The 22,328-nt window shown below is 40.2% G+C and overlaps 1 protein-coding gene and 2 long non-coding RNA genes across 8 annotated transcripts in view; 2 read left to right on the top strand and 1 right to left on the bottom strand.

Annotated features, from left to right (window-relative positions):
- CBLL1 (Cbl proto-oncogene like 1) overlaps positions 1 to 15,330 on the bottom strand; it is a 21,894-nt gene extending 6,564 nt beyond the window's left edge. Inside the window, exons 1-5 of one of the 6 annotated variants that reach the window (XM_077864047.1) lie at positions 15,184 to 15,330; positions 8,414 to 8,581; positions 4,387 to 4,487; positions 3,907 to 3,990; positions 528 to 601 (exon numbers count right to left, since the gene is read on the bottom strand). In XM_077864047.1, the coding sequence (XP_077720173.1) occupies positions 528 to 601; positions 3,907 to 3,990; positions 4,387 to 4,487; positions 8,414 to 8,444 (290 nt within the window). In that variant the 5' untranslated portion in view covers positions 8,445 to 8,581; positions 15,184 to 15,330. The other 5 variants (XM_077864046.1, XM_077864045.1, XM_077864050.1 and 2 more) reach the window with 5 other exon arrangements.
- The window catches only part of LOC144292991 (uncharacterized), a 49,680-nt gene continuing 41,491 nt past the window's right edge, over positions 14,140 to 22,328 (top strand). The window contains exon 1 of the long non-coding RNA XR_013360423.1: positions 14,140 to 14,401. This is a non-coding gene — a long non-coding RNA (uncharacterized LOC144292991). The remainder of the gene's footprint in view (positions 14,402 to 22,328) is intronic.
- On the top strand, positions 14,900 to 22,328 carry LOC144292992 (uncharacterized). Its single transcript, XR_013360424.1, has 3 exons — positions 14,900 to 15,686; positions 17,094 to 17,337; positions 19,486 to 22,328. It is a non-coding gene; the product is annotated as an uncharacterized LOC144292992 (long non-coding RNA).

Here is a 22,328-nt window from a genome sequence, read left to right as displayed (position 1 = left end):
AGGTAATAAATAATAACTTATACTTAACACAGTACTTATCAAATGTAAGGTACTATATATATACTAGTTTAGCTCTAACAACAACACAGGGAGGTAGATATTATTATTAGCTCCACTTTACAGATGAAGAAACAACCAGGGACATAGCTAATAAATGTCAGAAAAGGGATTTGAAGCCAAGAATTCTAATTCCAAAGTCCCTGTTCTCAATCACTGCTTGATACTATCTCTCACGTATCCCATCAGAAAACAAAACAAAATAAAACAAAACAAAACTGTTCTCATTTATAATAGTAATTTTGTGATGACAAATGTTGTTTGTTTTGGCCAATCTGAATTGACAAATAGCTATCTAGCCCTATCCTAAGGAGAAGGCTATGGCCAACTCTGGGCTCACAAAGAAAGATCAGCCATGTCTGCATATTTGATATCCTGCTGCTGACTTATATCATACCCAGGCCTTTAACCTAGATTACAATTCATCTCATCACAAACTTTATTATTTAAAAATGTAATGATAATCTTACCCTGGACACATCTTATCTCCTTTTTTTTCATGTAAAATAGCACAGTCATAGCAAAAAACATGCTTGCATGGAATCTGTGAACAGAGACATATTAGTTGTATTAGCATACAAGAATGTAAAATATTTCCATAAAAAATAACCATAAGCACAATAACCTAGACATAGAAGGCACCTGAGAACTATTCATCAAAATAAACATTAAGTACTAGTTACAGAAAAGCAACAGTTAACCTTTTTCAGTAACAAAACACTTTGAGAATATAATGAAACCTTTGGCTCTTTCCTCAATAAACGTATACATGTGCATCTGCTTACACTTTCTGGAAATATAAATGCTACGACTTTCATCCTGTGGTTCCTAGGATGTAAAGCACGTGAAGAAGCCCAGATTATCCAAAGCAATCTACAGATTCGATGTAATTTTTCACAGAACTAGAACAAAAAATCCTAAAGTTTGTATGGAACCACAAAAGGCCCCAAACAGCCAAAGCAATCTTGAGAAAGAACAAAGTTGGAGGTATCACAAGCCCAGGTTTCAAACTATACTACAAAGCTGTAGTGATCAAAACTATGGTACTGGCAAAAACAGACACAGATGAATGAAACAGAGTTGGGACCCCAGAAGTAAACCCATGCTTATATGATCAATGAATCTATGACAAAGGAAACAAAAATATACAATGGGGAAAACCCAATCTCTTCAATAAATGGTATTGGGACACTGGACAGCTACATAGAAAAAGAATGAAACTGCACCACTTTTTAATACCATACACAAAAATAAACTCAAAATGGATTAAAGACCTACATGTATGACCTGAAACAATAAAAGTCCTAAAAGAAAATATAGGCAGCAATCTCTTGGACAGCAATCTTAGCAATATTTTCCTAGATATCTCCTTAAGCAAAGAAAACAAAAGCAAAGTAAGTAACTGGGACTATAACAAACTGAAAAGTTTTGCACAGCAAAGAAACCATCAACAAGACAAAAAGACAACCTAGTGAATGAGAGAAGAAATATGCAAATGATCTATTCAATTAGGGGTTAATACCTAAAACACATAAAGAACTTATACAACTCAATACCAAAACAAACAAACAAACAAACAAACAAACAAAAACACCATCCAGTAATCTGATTAAAAATGGACAGAGGGGGCAGCCTGGGTGGCTCAGCAGTTTAGCGCTGCCTTCAGCCCAGGTCGTGATCCTTGAGTCCTGGGATCGGGTCCCGCGTCGGGCTCCCTGCATGGAGCCTGCTTCTCCTCTCCCTCTGCCTGTGTCTCTCTGCCTCTGTCTCTCATGAATAAATAAATAAAATCTTAAAAAAAAAAAAAATGGACAGAGGACCTGAATAAACAATTTTCCAAAATCGACATACAGATGGCCAGTAGGCACCAATCATCAGAGAAATGCAAATCAAAAGCACAATGAGGTATCACCTTACAACTGTCTGAATGGCTAGTATCAAAAAGACAAGAAATAACATGTTGGTGAGGATGTGGAGAAAAACGAACTCCCATGCACTGCTGGTAGGAATGTAAATTGGTGCAGCCACTGTGGAAAACGGTATGGAAGTTCCTCAAAAAATCTAAAACTTGAAGTACCATAGAATCCAGTAATTCCACTTCTGGGAATTTACCTGAGGAAAACAAAAACACTAATTCGAAAAGGTATATGCACCCTTATGTTTATTGCAACATTATTTATAATAGCCAAGATATGGAAGCAATCCAAGTGTCCAATGATAGATAAGTGGATAAAGAAGATGTGGTACATACACATAATGGAATATTAAAAAATTATAATAATACAAAAAATAATAATACAATGAAAACAACAATAATACACATAATAAAAATACAAATTAAAAAAATACTTAATAATTAAATCTTGCCATTTGTGACAATGTGGATGAACCCAGAGAGTATTACACTGAGTAAAGTCAACCATAGAAAGACAAGGACGCCTGCATGGTTCCATCAGTTAAATATTTTGTCGGTTAAATAATAAATAAAAATATTAAATAAATAAAAATTTTGATTTCAGCTCAGGTTACAATTTCAGGGTCGTGTTATCGAGCCCCAAGTTGGACTCTACACTCAGCGGGGAGTTTGCTTGAGATTCTCTCCCTCTCCCCCTCCCCCTACTTATGAGCTCTCTCTCTAAAATAAATAAATAAATAAATATTTAAAAAGACAACAGAGAAAGACAAATACCGTATGATTTCACTTACATGTGGAATGTAAAAAACAAAACACAAGAAGAGAAACAGTCATAAATACAAAAAACACACTAGTAGTTGTGTGCGGGGGATAGGCAAAAATAGGTGAAGGTGATTAAGAGGTACAAACTTCCAATTATAAAACAAACAAGTCACAGGGATGAAAAGTACAGTATAGTCAATATTGAAATACACAATACTGAAATAGAGACAATAATATTGTAATAACTGTGTGTGATAAAAGATGGTTACCACACTTACCATGGTGAGCACAGTGTAATGTATGTAATTATCAAACCACTGTTTACACTTGAATATGTCAACTATACTTCAATTAAAAATTTTAAAAAAATTTAATTTAAAAAAATAACTTCAAAAAAAAAATCTCCCAAAGAAGAATACCAAAACCATGTTTTATCTTATCCTGCCCCTCTTGAAACTATTCCAAAGTAAAAAAATTACAAATATCTCCTACACTTAATGTAAGTAGCATTCTTCTCTGGTAGTTAATAAACTTTTAAAAATCTAAAAACAAATCAGAAGGACACAGTAAAATGATGTTAGACCATTTTAAAACTCACAATCCATTGCTGTTATTTAGTTATGTTACACAGCAAAGACTGCATAACCTACATTCTCTACCGGCATATATGTTACTGAATTCAATTTTTTTTTCAAACACAAATATGAAACCATCTTTTTTTGAGGGAGCATGTGTCAAAATTACTGTAAAATTACATCTGGGGTTGTAATTGTTTTAAGGATCAGAATTCAATTCTCAGAAATTATAATTATTAGTTTTACATTTAAAATTATAGCCTTCAGAAACGAGTAACTGATCTTATTCTTTAAACAAGAAAAAAATGTTTCATTAACAAACTATAATAAATGTATACTAATAAATACAAAACAGTCCAAAGAAATAAGTTTTCAGAAGTTAGTTTCCTTAGTATTTTTCAAGTAATTCAAGAATTTGTCATAATTATCCATAATAAATGATGTTATCCCAAAATTGCCCTTAGCTATTTCATACTCACTAAAATGTCACGAACTTAGTCATTAAACAGTGATAAACCTATCTACTTAAATTTCAAAATCCCAACTCTATGCAAATGTTTACAGTTACTAAAACAGATTTAATATAGTAATACTTACCATTCGCCCATAGATTTTAATAGGCAATCCACATTTGTCACAGAAATGAACTGGTGTATCATCCTTTTCACCTAAGATGTTTATCTGTTGAAATGATAGAATTAAAATTTCCTTTTTAAGCATTTCTAAAAGTTACATTTATAAATTAGGCAATGAATTGGTTAGTATTTATAAAAGTTGTTAAAACAATTAGAAATAAAGGTTTCTTGGTATAATTCCCATATATTCCACATCATTAGCGGCGTCTTTTTTTTTTTCTCCTTTTAGTGCTTATGGTCACTGATTTTACTTGACTTTACAGAAAATTACTTCAAATTATTTTTTAAATTAGTGGATATACGGCATTAATAAATGATTTGAGTGTTCTAAAAAGCGTAATAGCTTTAATAAAAGTTCATACCATTCTTTAAGTATTCTGATTATAATAAAATATTTAAGATATTTTATTGTTCTAATAAAATTTTTTATTTTTAGTTATACCTGGAAGTCCCAAAAAAGGTGTCCAGGAAATCTTCGCTGATTTCCAAACAGTTCTCCCCCTTTACAGTCATACCGTTCTTCTTCATTATAATCAAATCCTTCTGAAAAAAGAAAGTGTTAAGGATTAACTTTTAAAATCCTAAATTTCATCTTGGAAGTACATGTACTCACCACAGACCTGTACAATGAGAGAGCCATCTGATGCCTTTCAAAGCTCTTCTAAGGACAAGATAATCAAGATTAGTTAAATTGAGTTTAAAATATCAGCTAGAGGGATCCCTGGGTGGCGCAGCGGTTTAGCGCCTGCCTTCGACCCAGGGCGCGATCCTGGAGACCCGGGATGGAGTCCCATATCGGGCTCCCGGTGCATGGAGCCTGCTTCTCCCTCTGCCTGTGTCTCTGCCTCTCTCTCTGTTGTCTATCATGAATAAATAAATAAAATCTTTAAAAAAATAAAAAAATAAATCAGCTAGAAATGATCTTGGTGACCATCTAGTCCAACTCTCTTATTTTCTAACTGAGAATATTGTAGTATGGAGACCCACAATAACTCAACACATGGATTAGTGGTAGGGCCAGGAACATACCTCAGAACTCTTCACTCCCATTCAAGTGCTCTTATTAACTCATCAGATTATCTCTAGTATAAAACTTTACTATTTACCATCAGCACATTTGTTGCACCAACTTCTAAGATACTGATCACCATTTACTCTAATCTACCTACCAAAGTGGTGTCATGCTGCAAAAGGCTGATTTTATTGCCAAAAGCATATAATGGAAACAAATAATTCTGTAGGTTTTCTTCTTAGACTTAGTAAATTAGGTATCCTCTTCTTCAGTCTTACAACTGAGCCTGTTTTTAGAAATAACAACATATTCATACTTCATCCTTTCAATTAAAACCTCTCCCTGGTTTATCATCCAAAAGGCAGAAGGCATATCTTACCTATTCACAAGTATCCTCCTCTACACTACATATACTAATAACGTTACGACGATCAAATGGGTTCAGTTTCTCTGACCCTGATCGTCATCCTCTCATTTTATACAAAAGAACAGAAAACCAATGGACACTCTGATGGTAATTCTAGATATAATCCAATTCCTAAAGTAAAGTTGAGAAGACACATTATCCCTCCAAAATGCCAAGCTTCTTGTGTCTCTTTTGGCCCTAGAACTGGTAAACAGAGTAGCCCAAGCACACAAGTTTTAACTTTACTCAAACATGGTTAAATTACAAGCACCTGTGTATGGGTGGACACATGGACATACGCACAAATACAATGATGTAAGAATTTTTTGAAGATGATATGGACACTTCAGTGCACTGCTAATTATCTCCAATACAAAAGAGAGTTCAAAGAGTGTTCTTACAAGTTACAAACAAGTGGCTGTAGGCTCTTAATATGACCCATTTATACCTTACAAAAGATGCTGTCATCTAAAACTCAAAATAAGAAAAATCAATTTCTTTTATTTATCTAAAATACAGAAAATTATTGTGCAAAACAGAAAAGGAAATGAGGAGCATGTAATCATTTTTCAGAGTAGTCTGATCTGTGCTCCTATCCTTAAACTATATATGTGTGTGTGTGTGTGTGTGTGTGTGTGTGTATACACCAAACCATACACCAAACCCCATATCAGCACCCAAAACTCCCTATTTTGATCAATGCCTAGGAAAAACACCACTTATTTTTTACCCCAAATAAGTTAAACTAAAATATTCAAAAATTATCTTTAGTCTCAGTTTGTGCTATTAGGAGAAAGAATGATAAGAGTAGTTCCCCTTAGAAAGGGGTATGGGGGGCAGCCCAGGTGGCTCAGCAGTTTAGCGCTGCCTTCAACCCAGGGCCTGATTCTGGAGACCCTGGATCGAGTCCCACGTCAGGCTCCCTGCATGGAGCCTGCTTCTCCCTCTGCCTGTGTCTCTGCCTCTCTCTCTCTCTCTCTTATTAATAAATAAATAATCTTTAAAAACAACAAAAGAAGGGTATGGGGCTTGAGGAGTGAGAGAAGAGGGAATGAGGGGTATCTGAGAGGAAAAGGATAGAAGGGGTTTCTTTCTTAGCTTTTTTTGCCTCGTTTGGATTATTCCAACAAGAATTTATGTGCAGATTACTGTGCTGTTTTTAGAAATTATTAAAAGAAACAAAAAGACCAAAGAGAGGAGAGCCTAGGTTATGGATAGTGAGGGGCAGCCCTAAATTGCTACCACTCCAATTTGTAACATTGGATTTCAAATATACTTGTTTAGATGGGGAGAGATACCCTACAATAAAAGGAATCATAATATGAGGTATAATTAAAACATTTGGTTCCAAAAAGAAATACAGACAGATTGCTGGAATAGAACAGGAAATCCAGAAATAGACGTAAATACTTTTAGACCTTTAATGTAGGATAATGATTGGATTCCTATTCTCAGCAGAGAAAAGACAGATCATTCAATAGTTGGGACAAACAGCTAACTGTTTTAGAGGGAAAAATAGAGCCGCCAAACTCCACTTTATTTTTCTAATAACCAAATATATGTCCATAAATGTCCCAGTGCCAGCTAACTTTTTCTGTAAAAAGCTAAGTAAGTAAATATTTTAGGCTGCGTTGGTCTCTTGCAATTACTCAACCATGCCATTATAGTGTGAAAGCAACCATAAACATTACTTAAATGAATGGGCATGGCTATGTTCCAGTAAGACTTTATAAAGACTGAGCTGGATTTGGTCCACAGGCCATAGTTTGCTGACCCTGTGCTAAAGGGCAAGACAGACAAATTATTTTGTGCTCATGAAATAGGGGAAAGGCCTTTCTAAGAATATTATAAGACCCAGAAGTCGGGATGCCTGGGTGGCTCAGCAGTTGAGTGTCTGCCTTTGGCTCAGGACGTGATCCTGGGGTCCCGGGAACAAGTTCCACGTTGGGCTCCCTGCATGGAGCCTGCTTCTCCCTCTGTCTGTGTGTCTGACTCTCCCTGTGTGTCTCTTATGAATAAATAAAATCTTAAAAATAAAATAAAACCAAGAAGTCCTAACAGAAATGACTAGATTGGTACCTGACAACACAGAATCTTCAAACTTCTCTACAATAAAAATTATATATAGAAAATGCAAAAGACAAATGGTGAATCTATACAATATATGACAAAGAGTCAATTTAATAATATGTAAAGAACTAATAAAAGTCAAGAGAAAGACAAGAAAACAGTAAAAAACGGTTAGAGGATATGAACAGGTAGATCCTAGGCAGAAGAAATGCCCAATACTATGAAAAGATATAGACACAACCCCACTCATAATTGAAGAAATGTATATCAAAACAAAAATTTTAGGAGGCTAGTAGTCACGATATTGGTGTATGGGAATATAAACTGATATACTTTTTATAGAGCCATTTGACAATATCCATTAAATTCTAAAATGCACCGTATCCATCAACTTATAAAATACCCAAATTCATGCAGTTCTACCTCAAGTATACATGCTAAGCTATACGTACAATATTTACTGCAACACTGTTTTTAACAGCAAAGAAGTTATAAAAACTATTAAATTACGGCATATCCATAAAAAAGAAATATCCAAACCTATTTTCTTAAATGAGTACATCTGTATATACTGATACGTGGAAAAATTTCAAATGCATCTTACATGAAAAAAGGGCAGTAATACATTAAAAAGTTACTATACTATAAAAAAGTTGTAACAGAAATCATTTTGGTGGAGTACTGTCGAAGTAGAGGAACAAATTTTACTTTTCATATTATGCTTTCTGCAGTATTATTTAGGTTTTTTTATTTTCAAACAACAGGCAGTGTTACTTTCAATAACAAAAGAAAAAAACAAAAATACTATACAGGAAAGTACATGCCAAAATGAGAAGTCAAACAGAAAGACTGAAAAAAAGTGAAGACAATTAAGATAAAAAAGGTCATTATTAGTAAATTAATAAATAAGACCACATGGATTATTTGCTGGAATTAGATACAAAAGAAAGACTTTTGGACTTGTCAGTTTAAACAAATTACCTTCATCACCAGGTGGAGCCTTTGCAGGCATCCTGTTTATAGTCCTTGGAGTTCGAGGCGCAGTTTTGGTTTTGTTCCCTTGTTTGGAGATGAGCTTTATAGGAATTCGTCTTCGAACATCAAGACCACCCAATGATCCAGAACTATTAGTGCCTTGTAACTCATTGTCTATGTCAGAAGAAAAAAGTTGTCATTTCTTTTAGTTTTCCTCTTTTGAAGATTATTCTGCCACAGGTATTAAAGTAACATACCCAACATTATCAAGGGCTAAATATGTAGGTTCTGATTTTAAATATTATGCTATATAAGTTTAAACATTAATTTTCTCTACATTAGATAAAACCTTAAAGCAATGCTTTTTGAGACAAAGAACCCTTTAAAAAGTTGACAAAAGTTATAGAACCTCTCCCTAAAAGTAGACAATAAAAATTTATGTGATTCCAGAAGAGTTTGCAGGAAACATAAGACCCTTCATAAGCCACTTCTGTCTTTATGAGATAAGAACTTCTGTCTTTAACTATAAGAGATTTTTTAAAATTAAAAAAAAAAAAAAAGTAAAGGAAGTAGAAGGAGGAAAAGAAAGAAAATCATCCCTATCTCCACCAAGCACACAAAACACTTGTTAAAGTTAATGAAGTGAATCTACATTAGGACAATCAATAAAACAAAACACAAAACTAACACTGACAATGGCAAAATTAAATATATAATGCATTTGAAAATGAAGTTAGTTTTAAGGAAAGTGATTATTTCCTTAAGTGTAAAATAGTTTTTCTAAAAAATATTCAAGGATAGCAAAACTTATCACACCATTTAATAGCAGAAACATGCAATCATGTATTTGTGCTATAACCTTTCTAGATATATAATGTGAGTGTGCTATTCTAAGCAGCACAGCATCATAACGGAAAATCAGAGTTTAAGGGTATGCAAAATTTCTGCAATTAAACTAAATGTAAACAAGAGACACTTTCTAAGTCTCTGCTTGTTACTAGCTATGAAATAAATGAACTCATTTCTCATGAGTAATAGGAGCATTATTTCATAGAACTGACTCCATCGAAGGTTAATAGCCTCCCTTGTTTCAAGTCTGACAAAATATTACAATACAGTAAATATTCACCTTTACTACTAAAGACACAAAGGGAAATGCCCTAAAGTAGGAAATGCAAATAAAATAATTTTTTAAAATAGTAATGTTTTAAATGTGATAAATTATTGAACTTGCCATGCAGGAGATAGTACTATCAAGATTGATAGGCACACTGTCCACATTGCATTCAATAAAGCCAAATTAGGAAGTAGTAACCTAGTACTAATGACCTCCAAGGGTACTAGGATTTTAGACACGTGTTAAATTCACATCAATTTGCTTTGAACAATACTTTCTGAACAATACTTATTTTAAGTTTTATTTATCTAAGTAATCTCTATATCCTACATGCGGCTTGAACTCATGACCTCAAGATCAAGAGTCACATACTCTTCTGACCCAGCCAACCAGATGCCCCTCTTTCTGGACAATATTTAGAACAAAATTCAAAATAGGTCATTAATAATTAATTCCAATCTCTTTCAGTCTGCTTTCTGCTATTACTTTTACAAAAGCTAATCCTCAAAGAAAAAATTCATGGAAAGGAATTACATGGCTAGCTAAAATCCCCAGTTAGGATAAACCCAACTTGGTCAACCTTCAAACTTCACTACATGTATTAACAAGTTGAATAATGTATTTCATCTGCTTCCATTCCAGTTATTTATGTAAAAGTATCTACAAGCCAAAAGACATGAATCATTTTTTTTTCTTTCTCAAAAGGTATTCCTGATTTTCCAATAAAGTAGAAAAGCAAGTTAATGTAGACAGATATTTAACAGTTCAATGTTGTCCTTCAGATACTAGAAAGACTCAATGGTTTTATCTAGTGGAATGACCAAATCCCAACCCTTCATTACTGCAAATCCTTTTCCCACCACCCTGAACACCTGTCACAATTGCTTGCTTAGTCCACCACAACTTCTAGGGAGTCTACTGCCCCTTAACACCTTGCCACCTACTCACAAATTGCAAGCCCATAAACAAAGTACAGCATTTAACAGTGACATCATTCTGGGCTTGCCTTTTTTTTTTTTTTTTAAATAAAAATCAGAAAATACAGCAATTTCTTCTTGAACTTGCCAACTAAAAATATAAATCCCGTAACCACAAAAGTCCTTGGATTTTACACAGAAAATGAGAACTAAAAATATAACTGACCATTTATTTTTACTTTTTAAAGATTTTCTTAAGTGATCTCTACATCCAATGTGGGGCTTGAACTTACAACCCCAAGATTGAGTCAAACGCTCTACCAACAAAGCCAGCCAGGCACCTCTGTAATTTGTCATTTAAGGTGAATCCACTTTAAAAAGGAGTAACACTCTTACATGATAGTATTTTTTTAAAAGATGTGTTTAGAATTTTATCCTGAATTAAAGGAACCCAAGAAATATCTTACAAAATTTAGATTTCTGTTATAACTAACTGCTGATTCTTAGAACAACCAAAGAATGAATCAAGTATTAATTGGAGTTTCTTGGAGTAGTTTTTCCTGGCAAAATGCTATTAGAAGATAGACTTCATTATATGTTTGACTTTTCAGCATGATCATAAAATCAGTCATTTTTTGCGTAATATTCAAGGGTTTCGTCAATTTCCTCAAGGGCCTCTCTTAAACCCTCCACATTAAAATTTTTCCGTTAAGATGCCTACCTGATCATAATGTCTTCAATCAACTGGCACTTCCTCACTTGCCAATGATTTTTTTTTTTTAATTTTATTTATTTACTCATGAGAGACAGAGAAAGAGGCAGAGGCAGAAGCACAGGCAAACTCCCTGGTAGGGAGCCCAATGCAGGACTCGATCCCAGGACTCCGGGATCACGCCCTGAGCCAAAGGCAGATGCTCAACCGCTGAGCAACCCAGACATCCCAGTTGCCCGTTTTAGTTGTGCTTCAGTTATCAAATTCATGTTTATGAATTCCATGAAAACCTGAATCTTTTGCAAGTTTTATAATCAGTCAATATACAGCATGTGATACCATTTCCTGATGTGATACCATTTCCGGATAGAAAGCAAGGACAATGGCTTACAACAAAATTAAAAGAATTGAAAAAGGAACGCCTGGCTGGCTCAGTCAATAGACCATGTGACTCTTGATCTAGGGGTTGTAAGTTCCAGCTCCACGTTGGTGCAGAGCTTACTTTAAAAATAAAATCTTTTAAAAACAGAAAAGGAGCAGCAGGGATATCTGAGTAGGAACTAATTTTTTAAGTGGTCAGATCATTTGTGAATATTTTCATGCCAGGATGACTCTTACTTTCTGGTCAACATTTTAACTTGGAGAACTAGGATAATACTCAGAGACACACCCAGCCACACTACAACTTCCTAACATACTATCCTCTAAACTGTGGAAGGCGCTTCACTCTCAGTTCTAGTAAGGGGCTGTAATGAGAAGTGTTTTGCTGAAGTTGCATGTTTACTACTCTAACACCAAGGTCCCAGATCTCAATTCTACAAAATTTCCAAAACCAGAGTTCCTTACAGCCCGGTTCTTGGCCCTCTTCTTCTCTGTATTCTTGTTCTTTGAGTGATCTCATCCATCCTCATTCCTTAAAACAACAGCTACCTGCTCATAAGTCTCAAATACATATTTTTCAACCCAGATCTTTCCTCTGATCTCCACTTGACATCTCCCCTTATATATCCTCGTACACAGCTCATCCTTTGCAGCCAAAAATCTCATTCTCAAGTTCCCAAGTCTCCCTTTACCACTTAAAAAAAAGACGTCTGTTTTCCTCCCAAGTTTTCCCCAACTTAGTAACGGGCACTGCCTAGCTGCTCAAACCAGAAAGGTAGTCATCTCTCCTTTCTCTCACAAAGCTCCTATTTGAATTCCACCACAACATTCGATATGCCCACTCCCCTTTTCTCTAAACCGAACCAACTTCATTACCGAGCCTCTCTTAGTGTTCTACTGCAATCACCATCTAAACTATTTTCTATCAGTCTTGTCTCTCACACCATTCTCCACAAACAAGTTACTGTGTTTTTAAAAGAAATTATGTTCCTCCTGTACTCCTGCTCAATGGCTTCAGGGATCCCCAGGTGGCTCAGCAGTTTGGCACCTGCCTTCAGCCCTGCCTTCAGCAGTTTGGCACTTCAGCGTGATCCTGGAGTCCCGGGATTGAGTCTCACATCGGGCTCCCTGCATGAAGCCTGCTTCTCCCTCAGCCTGTGCCTCTGCCTCTCTGTCTCTCATGAATAAATAAATAAAATCTTTAAAAAATAAAATAAAATCTTTACCACGGCCTTCAAAGTCCTGTACCATCTGACTCCCACCGTCCCTTCCAATCTCTTAGGGCTCATTGCTTCTTGCTAAGCTGTAGCTGACTGACCTCTACGTTTTCCTTCCTCAGAGTCTTCATATTTGCTAGACACGCTTTACTCCTGATTAATTCCATGCAGGGATTCTTCTCATCTATCATATCTCAGCTTAGAAATCCAGAAAGACCCTCCCTGACCACTCTCTCTGAAGCATCCTCCTTTAGTCTTTACCACAGACGCTGTTAATTTTTTTTCCAAGCGCTCATCATGATCTGTAATGCTTAGGTTAAAAAACAACAACAACAACAAAAACTTCTCTATCGTGTCTTTCCCAACAGAATGTAATCTCCATGAGGCCAGGAACGCAGTTGGCCTGGTTTCCAAGTCCATCATTCCCTCTCTAGGCATACTGGGGTCTGGCATAGGTTTTGCTGACTAGCACTCACTAAATTTTATAGACAGAAATAATTTTACGCCTATATGTACAAAATTAAGTAGGCATGTGATGACTGAGAACACCTTACCCAATACTTAATACAAGAAGTATCCTTTTATCCTACTTAGGATATGGCTAATGGAACCACACGGAACAGCAGCCCCAGGTTCACTCACTCACTATCCAAAAGCCACGATGAAAAAAAAAAGCCAAACAACACACAACGAAGAGCGGAGTCCTTCTTACTTGGAGAAAGAGATGCGGGTATCTTGAATTTAAGCTCTCCTTTGTAAACGCCCCCGAAAGAGGAGTAAGGACCACAGCCGAAGCGCGGAGCAGGCTTTGGGCTCAGACAGAAAAGCCGGTCCGAGCAGGATTCCGAAAACTCTCACCTGGCTCCCCGCTCCGCCTCGGGTCCACGAAGGACCGGCAGCGCCCCCCGCAGCGCCCGCCCGCAGCCCCCTCCCGCGCCCGGACCCTGAGCCTGGAGTCTGCCCGCCGGCACCCGAAACGCAGAGCGGGGCACCACGGTTTAAAAAGAAAAAAAAAAAAAAAGGAGGCAGCGCGCCCCGGTCCCCACGAGGCCGCGCCGCCCACCGTGCGGGCGGGGAGCTCCGCAGCACCAGAGCGGCGGCTGCTGCCGGCACCGAGGCTGTAGGTACCACACCGGAGGGTAGGCCGGGAAACGGCAGGCCCTTGCCGGGCACCGGGAGGGGTCTGTGGGATTTCTCTCTCACCGCCACCCCCCAGCGCTTCAGGGCGAGCGCATCCCCGCTCCGCCCGCCGGGCAGCCAGTCCCAGGCCGGCCGAGGGGGCATGGACCCGGGACCCCCGCTGCCTCCGCCTCCTTACCAGTGTGATCCATGATTCGGCTCGCGGGGCACAGTGGGAGCGGAAGTCAACCGCGCCGGAGTCGCAGGGCGCGCGTGCGCGCTCCCTTCCGGAGCCCGCGAGGCGGAAGTGCGACCGAGCTGCCTCGGCTTGGGCCTCCTCAGGTTCCCCTCTGTCGGGTGGGTGCACTACCCAACTCCGGTGAGGGCGTCTGGCATAGTTCGAGGGAGACAAAGGGGGGTACGCCAAGAGCTTCCAGGTCGAAGGTGCTAAGCCTTGACTACAGAAATGAGACCCGAGGGCACGGGGGAACGGGGAGAGCACTAGCAGCCGGTGGAACGAGCTCGCGGCAGGTAAGGCGGCTGCTCGCCCCCGCGGAGCGTTGCCTTCTGGGACTTGTAGTGCGCGGCGGCCTCGGAGCCGGCCGGGCGCAACTGCGCAGACTCGGCCGTTGGGCTTGGCCCCACCCCGGCGGGCGGAGTAACGGTTTGGAATGGCCCGCAGTGCGCGCGCGCCGGCGTCCTCCGCGCGGGGCGGCGGGGGGGGGGGCGTGCGGGGAGCGGGGGGGGTGCGTAGCCGCGCGCGCCCCGGAAGGCGTCCTCGGCGGGAGGTTGCCCGGGGGACGGCCGCGCCGTGGGAGCGGGGAGGGCTCTCGGCGTGCGGTCTCCATCCCGCCCCGTCCTGGCGGGCCCCGCGGAGCGCACGTGGTACCGGCCCGTGCTCCCACCGAGGAGGTGTGGTAGCGGCGGAGACGCAGCACGGCGCCCCGCGCGCCCCTCCGCGGGGTGGGGGTGGGGGCGGGGCGGGGCCGCCCGGCGGGGGAGCGCGGGAGCGCGGGGCCCGGGGGGAGGGGCAGCGGGGCGGTACCTAGCTCCAGCTCCTGGTCGCCGGGGGTCGCGGCCGCGGCTGCCTTCATCGTCCCCGGCCAGCGCCGCTTAGTGGGTCCGGGGGCCCCTGAGCGAGGCGGCGGCGGCCTCGCCGACCGGGCTCCGGGTGTGCGCTCCCTTCTCCGACCCTTCGCACCTGGTGCTCTCGGAGGAGTGGGAAGGAGCGCACGATTAAGGAGAAAACACGAGCCTGGGAGCCCAGGGATTTGGGTTCTATTCCTGTCGTCCCTTGGTGACGACATCGTTACCTTGGGTGGTTCACGCTTTCCGTGCCAGAGTTCCTGGATCGATAGAAGAAGAAGATGATGATGATTCTCCTGCCCTCCTCCCAGGAGCGTTCTCCGGCCCCGAATCCTGGAGGGAGCGCGTGCGGCGGTGCGCTGGGCCGGTAGTGCTGCAGCGACATCGGCGTGGAGTCCTCGGGAGCGGAACCTTGAGTGCTCCGCGCTCGCCGGTGGATGGAGGTTCTCCTGGGGCCTTTAAAGATTGTACTTGTTCATGAGACACAGAGAGAGAGACCTAGGCAGAGGGAGAAGCAGGCTCCCTGCAGGGGACCCCCCCACACACCCTAAGATCACGACCTGAGCCAAAGCAAAGGCAGATGCTCAACCACCGAACCAGCCAGGTGCCCCTTCCTGGGGTCTTGAAATACACTTCCCCGCGGCATCTGAAGCTTCCTAAACAAGTTTTTCGGTACAGTTACAGCCAAGGGGAATTGTGAATCAGACTTAACCCTTGCTTTTGTTGAAAGGTAAATTTCTGTATCACTAAGTGGTTTCCAAGACGCTTTCAATTGCTGAGCTTGTTTTTTTGTTTGGGAGGTTGGAGGAGGCTTAACCGTACCTGTGCCCTTTCTCTAAATATGGTGCTAGGGAACCCTGGGTGGCGCAGCGGTTTAGCGCCTGCCTTTGGCCCGGGGCGCGATCCTGGAGACCCGGGATCGAATCCCGCATCGGGCTCCCGGTGCATGGAGCCTGCTTCTCCCTCTGCCTGTGTCTCTGCCTCTCTCTCTCTCTGCGTGACTATCATAAATAAATAAAGATTTAAAAAAAAAAATAAATAAAATAAAAAATAAATATGGTGCTAGATATGGTCGTGCATTTTTCACCCATTTGAGGTACAGAAGAAGGTAGTTTTCAGCTAAGAAGTCCTCTTTGTAGTTTTTCTTTCTTTCTTTCTTTTTTTTTTTTTTTTTTTTTTTTTTAAGATTTCATCATGAGAGAGACAGAGAAGCAGGCTCCATGCAGGGAGCCCGATGTGGGACTGGATCCCGGGTCTCCAGGGTCAGGCCCTGGGCGGAAGGCGGCGCTGAACCGCACACCCCCCCACACCCCACACCCCACACCCCACGCCGGGCTGCCCTTTTTTCCCTCCTCACATTTAGCCTGTCGGCTGTACTTCAGATTAATGCAAATACAGGTTCATAATGGTATTATCAGTGTCTGCTGATGCTCATATGTAAAGAAATAAAGAGACTTCAAACTATACTATACATAATTTAGTCTGTAAATTAGAAGCTGTGTCAGCATTTTATGATGCATCAAGTTACGAAATTTTAGGGAGGGAACACTCACTTATTTTAGATTTCCTGTTGATAAAATGTTAGACAAACATTTGTTGAATTATTCGTTTGACATCTGTTGCTTTTTTCGTGCGCTGCTTGTAGCATCTGTGCTCTATATTCATTTCCCTCCTTAGCTGTAGTTGCCTCACTTTATCAGGGCGATAGCAGTGTGACAAGTTAATCCCTAAACTGATAAGTGAGACTGTACATAAGACTTTTATTTTATTGCTGCTCTCTGGTATCCCTTGTTGGTGACCTCTTTGCTGTAATCAGTCACAATTTCTTTATTAAAAGTCGACATTCTTAGTCTGCTCTACATGCTTTCTATTTTAATAATCTTAATTATTGATTGATAGTATATTTAAGCAAGTTTTATGAAATGGAATAAAGTAAAATTAGCACGATTTAAAACAACAATAGAAACTTGATATATTTATTTTATAGCTTGGTGCTGTCCTAGGATTTATAAGAACAAAATATTGTAGTAATGGGCAATCTGAAGCACTGAGGTGCATATTTCCATCTTACTGGCAGACCATCTGCTGACCCATGAATTTATAAGCTAATGTTCTTTTTTTTTTTTTTTTTTTAAAGATTTTATTTATTCATGAGAGACACAGAGAAAGAGGCAGAGACACAGGCAGAGGGAGAAGCAGGCTCCATGCAGGGAGCCCAATGCAGGACTCAATCCCAGGACTCCACGATCACGGATCACGCCTTGGGCCGAAGGCAGACACTCAGCCGCTGAGCCACCTGGGCATCCCTAAGCTAATGTTCTTGAAGATGCTTTAATAACCTTCCATTTATATAGCACTGTTTACACTAAGAGAAAAAAAGGGTGGGTATCAGAGAGCTTGTTTGACTTATTTTGTTGGTCTATGTTTGGGAGTGCTGAAACATAAGGTATGATTATACAGAACGTTGAAGAGTAAAATTCTAGAGTAACAGTAAAGAACGAGCCCATAGGGGTGCCTGGCTGGGTCCATTGGTGGAGCATGTGACTCTTGATCTCAGGGTCCTAAGTTCAAGTCCCACATGTGGCATGGAACTTACTTTAAAATTGTTGTTTGATTACAAAAAAAGTACATAAAACTTAGCATGATAAGTTATTCATATAAACAACATAGTTCAGCAAGATATAAATTTTTTTAAATGAACAGAACTTCAATTTGGATGGGGAAAAGTGAACCAATAGTATTACCTATAAGAGAAGAACAGTTGACTGGGGTGCCTGACGGGCTCAGTTGGTGGAGTGTGCAACTCTTAATCTCGGGGTTATAAATTTGAGACTGAGGTGTAGAGATTACTTAAAAATTCTTTTAAAGAGCGAGCAGTTGACCAAGAAGCCAGAGACTGCTATGATATCCAAAATGCTAGTAAGTATGAATGAACTGTTAATAACTGATCAGGATAGTGTCCACTAGACTTTAGCAAATTTGATAAGTAGGGGCACCAGGGTGGCTCTGTCCGTTAAGCATCCAGCTCTTGGTTTCAGCTCAAGTCGTGAGATTGAGCTCTCGGTTGGGCTCTGTGCTTAGTGTGGAGTCTGCTTGAAATCTTCTCTCTCAAATCTTTTTTAAAAAGCTTGATAAATAGAAGTAGATGGGAAAGGCAGTAGAATATGGTGATTAGGTAGATGAACTTGAGAGTTAAAGACCGGGGGCTCCAAGCCCAGTGCTGTCATTTCCCAGTTGCAAGACTTTAGACAGATGACCTAATCTTTGTGGCTGACTTGCTTCCTTTGTAGAATAGGGTTAATAATAGTACCTGTCTTTAGGGTTGTGAGAATTAAATGTTTTTATTCATCTGAAGTACTTAGTACTGTCTGGCAGCCAGTAAGCCCTCATTAAATGGCAGTTCTTATTATCAAGGTAATTACTCTAGTCCTTGCTTCTTAAGGTGGTAGTTAAGATTAAATGAGATAATGAACATTACATGATAGCTACAACGTTATTATTACCTGTAAAAATGAATTGGAGATAGGTTTTGAAGAGAGGTCAGTTGGGCTGATTTAAACCCATTAGCACGCTGATACACAAAGCAAAACTATGTTGAGCTAAGACTCTGACTTCTTTGTATTGGAAGCAGTTGTGTGATCTGCCCTCAAACTGAGTCAGTAGCCATAACTGCAGCTGCACATAGTCCCAGCTTCCTCCCCAACCTACCAGCTCTTGAAACCGAGCTCTAACATAATACCACAGCCAAGCCTTATCAAGTATGGCAGCTGGCTTTCCAAACACCGTAAAAAACTGGGCAAGAGACAAATACAGGGAATAAGAAGGTTAAACCACAAGGAGTATTGCTGATTGAAGGCATTTCCCCAGTCATCCTTTGAGTCCCAGAAATACACATAACCCAACTGGATAGGAGTACTTTAATCTAGAGAGTTCCTGCAGCCTCTCTCCCCTTCTGAGGAGGCATATTTTGCACTGGGTAACCTTTGAGCTGGGTGGGCCTACTTCTCTCTCCAGAGCCTCTGCTAAGAGATAATTGCCTTTTTTTTTTTTTTTTTTAATAAGCTTACTCTTGAAAGACTGCTTAGAATATTACACTGCTTGATAGCTGTGCCATGTTTGTAAGCAAACAGTCTGTGAGATTGTTTCCTAGACCTGAGAAAGCTTTCATCCAAAGTCCAGCTGCCACTCCATGCCAGTTAGAAAGGGCTTTCAGGCTTCCCTGGTATACATGGCTTGTAAATAGGCCCTGTTACTGTTTAAGTAAAGGTCTGTTGCTATCAAATATATTTTACATCATAGCCCAGTACATAAACACAAACACATATGTATCACACATGGAAGCGTCATAAAGCTGTTTACCCTTGCTATATCCAATTCCCTCTGCTGTTTCTATTTTCTTCTGTCCCTTTGAAAAAGCTTGCTGGTTATGACTCATTAAAATGTCAAAGTGCACTAATGACTTGGAATTTAAGTTTGAAAGCCACTGCTTTATATCTCCATGTTGTTTTGAAGAATTTATTCTATTCTAGAAATGTCAGAGAAGAAGGATAAATCTTGGCACCAGGAAGACTTCATTCTTGTGTGGTTGTGCAAAGGGATGATAAGGAAGATAGATATCCAAGACTGAAGAATGCCAGGAACCTCAAGAACAGGGCTACTTGGAGTCTCTTTCCTGTAATTGGTAATAGCTACCTCCCCAGAACTGGGTCTCCAAATGAACAAAAGCAGTTTCTTGACACTAATGTAACACCCACCTATACCTCAATTGAAATGCTGGGCGGAGATTTGGAATTCTTACTCCTACCTTAAAGCCTACCTACCCGTCAGGTGATTGCCCATATGCCACTTTCTCCATCAAGCCTTCTCTGATTCATTCCTGTGGCAGGTAATTAGAGAAACTATGAGCTTTGGAACCAGCCGGAATTGGGCTCAAATCCCAACCCTCCCTGAGAGACATTTGTTAAATTGGACATTCACGTAAGCTCAATATCTGTATCCATGAAATGGGGATACTGATCATTCTTCTTACAGAATTGTTCTGGAGATGAAAGGAGATGACATCTACAAAGGCTCTTTATTACTTGCCACATAACAGGCCTTCTGTAAGTGTCATTTCCTTCATTCATCTTGATAATTACTGTCTCTTCAAAACGTCCAGGCATGGGATGTCTGGGTGGCTCAGTGGTTGAGCACTTTGGCCCAGGACGTGATCCTGGAGTCCCAGGATCGAGTCCCGCGTTGGGCTCCCTGCATGGGAGCCTGCTTCTCCCTCTGCCTGTGTGTCTCTCTCTCTGATGTATCATGAATAAATATAAAATCTTTTTAAAAACTTGTTAAAAAAAAAAAAAAGTCCAGGCACTGTTTCTCCTAAGACCTGACTCTGTACTTGATATTGTATCAGCAGGCTTATTTTGTCTACCCTACACTCCAGCTCCTGAGGATAGAGCCCGTTGGCCATCTGTATTTGTATAACACACAGTATGTAGCAGAAAGTACTCACAAAGTATTTGTTGACTTATTGAAGAATGTCAAAAATAATACGGCCTTGTCGAAATAAGACTTGTATAAAACTTTTGCACATAAATGTGGCAAACAACTGGATGAAAGCTTACAATATAAATATGATAGGAGGGCACTGACCACTAGGCTTGTAAAGAATCAGTGACAGTTGGAAGCCTGGGTGGCTCAGCGGTTGAGCACCTGCCTTCAGCCCAGGTCATGATCCTGGAGTACCGGGATCGAGTCCCACATCGGGCTCCCTGCATGGAGCCTGCTTCTCCCTCTGCCTACGTCTCTGCCTCTCTCTGTGTGTGTGTCTCTCATGAATAAATAAATAAAATCTTTAAAAAAAAAAAAAGTGACAGTTTATCACACCAGTATTCAGAGTTCATTCGATAAAATGAGCAGAGAACACGTAATGCCAGAAGGTAGTCGGCCAGGTCTTCAAACATAAACTCAGAAGCCCAAGCTTCTCTTGAGTGAGAAAACTGTGTGTGTTTATACATATCTACATATACAACGATGAAGTCTAACCAACTAGGAGGGAAATTACAGTTTAAAACTAAGAAAGTGAATCATTTTGGTAAATAATTTATTCCACCGTATTGATTAGTGCCAGACACTCATCTAGTTGCTTTAAATAGATCAGTGAACAAAACAAGTAACCAGCCTTGGCTGTGTGAAACTTAACTTTCTAGTGAAATAGAGCTGGTTTAGATATGTAAGTTGACTAATACTATGGAAATTATGCCTGAGAATAGAATGTAAATGTTATGAACCTGAACAAAATAAATATAACTGAACAATCGTGAACAGGTCACAGAAAGCACATGGCTACTAGTTTTTTGGGAATCATCAACTTTTACTTTTTTTTTTTTAAGATTTATTTATTTATTCATGAGATGGGACTCGATCCCAGGACCCTGGGATCACAACCTTAGCAAAAGGCAGATGCTCAACCACTGAGTCATCCAGGTATCCCTTTTATTGTCTAAAGTTGAAAAGCAGTTAAAAATATTAAGCATAACAACTCCCAACTTCTGAGAGGTTTTCATAATTTCTTAACCTACAAAGAGCTTTTAGAACGTAGCACCCCTACATTAAAGGAAAAAGTTTTCTACTTCATATTCTTTTGTTGCATCAAATTCAAGTAAAAGTCATTAAAATTAGAATATTTTAGTTAAAAATAGCATCTATCATAGGGCAGTCAGGGTCTAACCAGAAACTGCTTCAAGTATTTTCAGTGAGGGAATTTAGTGCAAGGAATTGATGATACAGGTAATAGAAAAGCTGAGAAGCCAAATATAACCAATGAGATAACCTGGTGATTAGTTTAAGAGCCAGAAGCCACTGAGGCTGAAGGGACAAAGGGAGAAAGTGTTCCCCGAGTCACAGGAGAGCCGGGGGTGGGTAGAGAAAACACGGCTGGCTGCCCCTCAAGAATAAGCACTTGCTTCTCCCTTTCTTGTACCTTCTCGTTTCCCAGTAGTCCTCCATTAGTTGACCCCAGCCAGATGCCAACCTGTTAGGATCAAAACCCGAGCAGTACCGATGGAGTAGAGGTAGGGCAATGAATGGGCATACAGGCCTTGGTCACATGTAGAGTACCCGGTTATTCTTCTAAAAGTATTGCTACCTATCTCCCCATATAGACGTGTATATAGCTGCACTTACTGTGTACCTAGTATTACGAATAGTTTACGGGCAGCCCGGGTGGTTCAGCGGTTTAGGGCCGCCTTCAGCCCAGGGCCTGATCCTGGAGACCTGGGATCAAGTCCCACGTCGGGCTCTCTGCATGGAGCCTGCTTGTGTCTCTGCTTCTCTCTCTCTCTCGTCTCTCATGAATAAATAAATAAAATATTTTTAAAAAATA

This window comes from Canis aureus, chromosome 21 (genome assembly GCF_053574225.1).
Source record: "Canis aureus isolate CA01 chromosome 21, VMU_Caureus_v.1.0, whole genome shotgun sequence".
In the NCBI taxonomy this organism is placed as follows: Eukaryota; Metazoa; Chordata; class Mammalia; order Carnivora; family Canidae; genus Canis; species Canis aureus.
The sequence above is the reverse complement of the archived record's forward strand: the minus strand, read 5'-3'. Positions and strand labels throughout refer to the sequence as shown.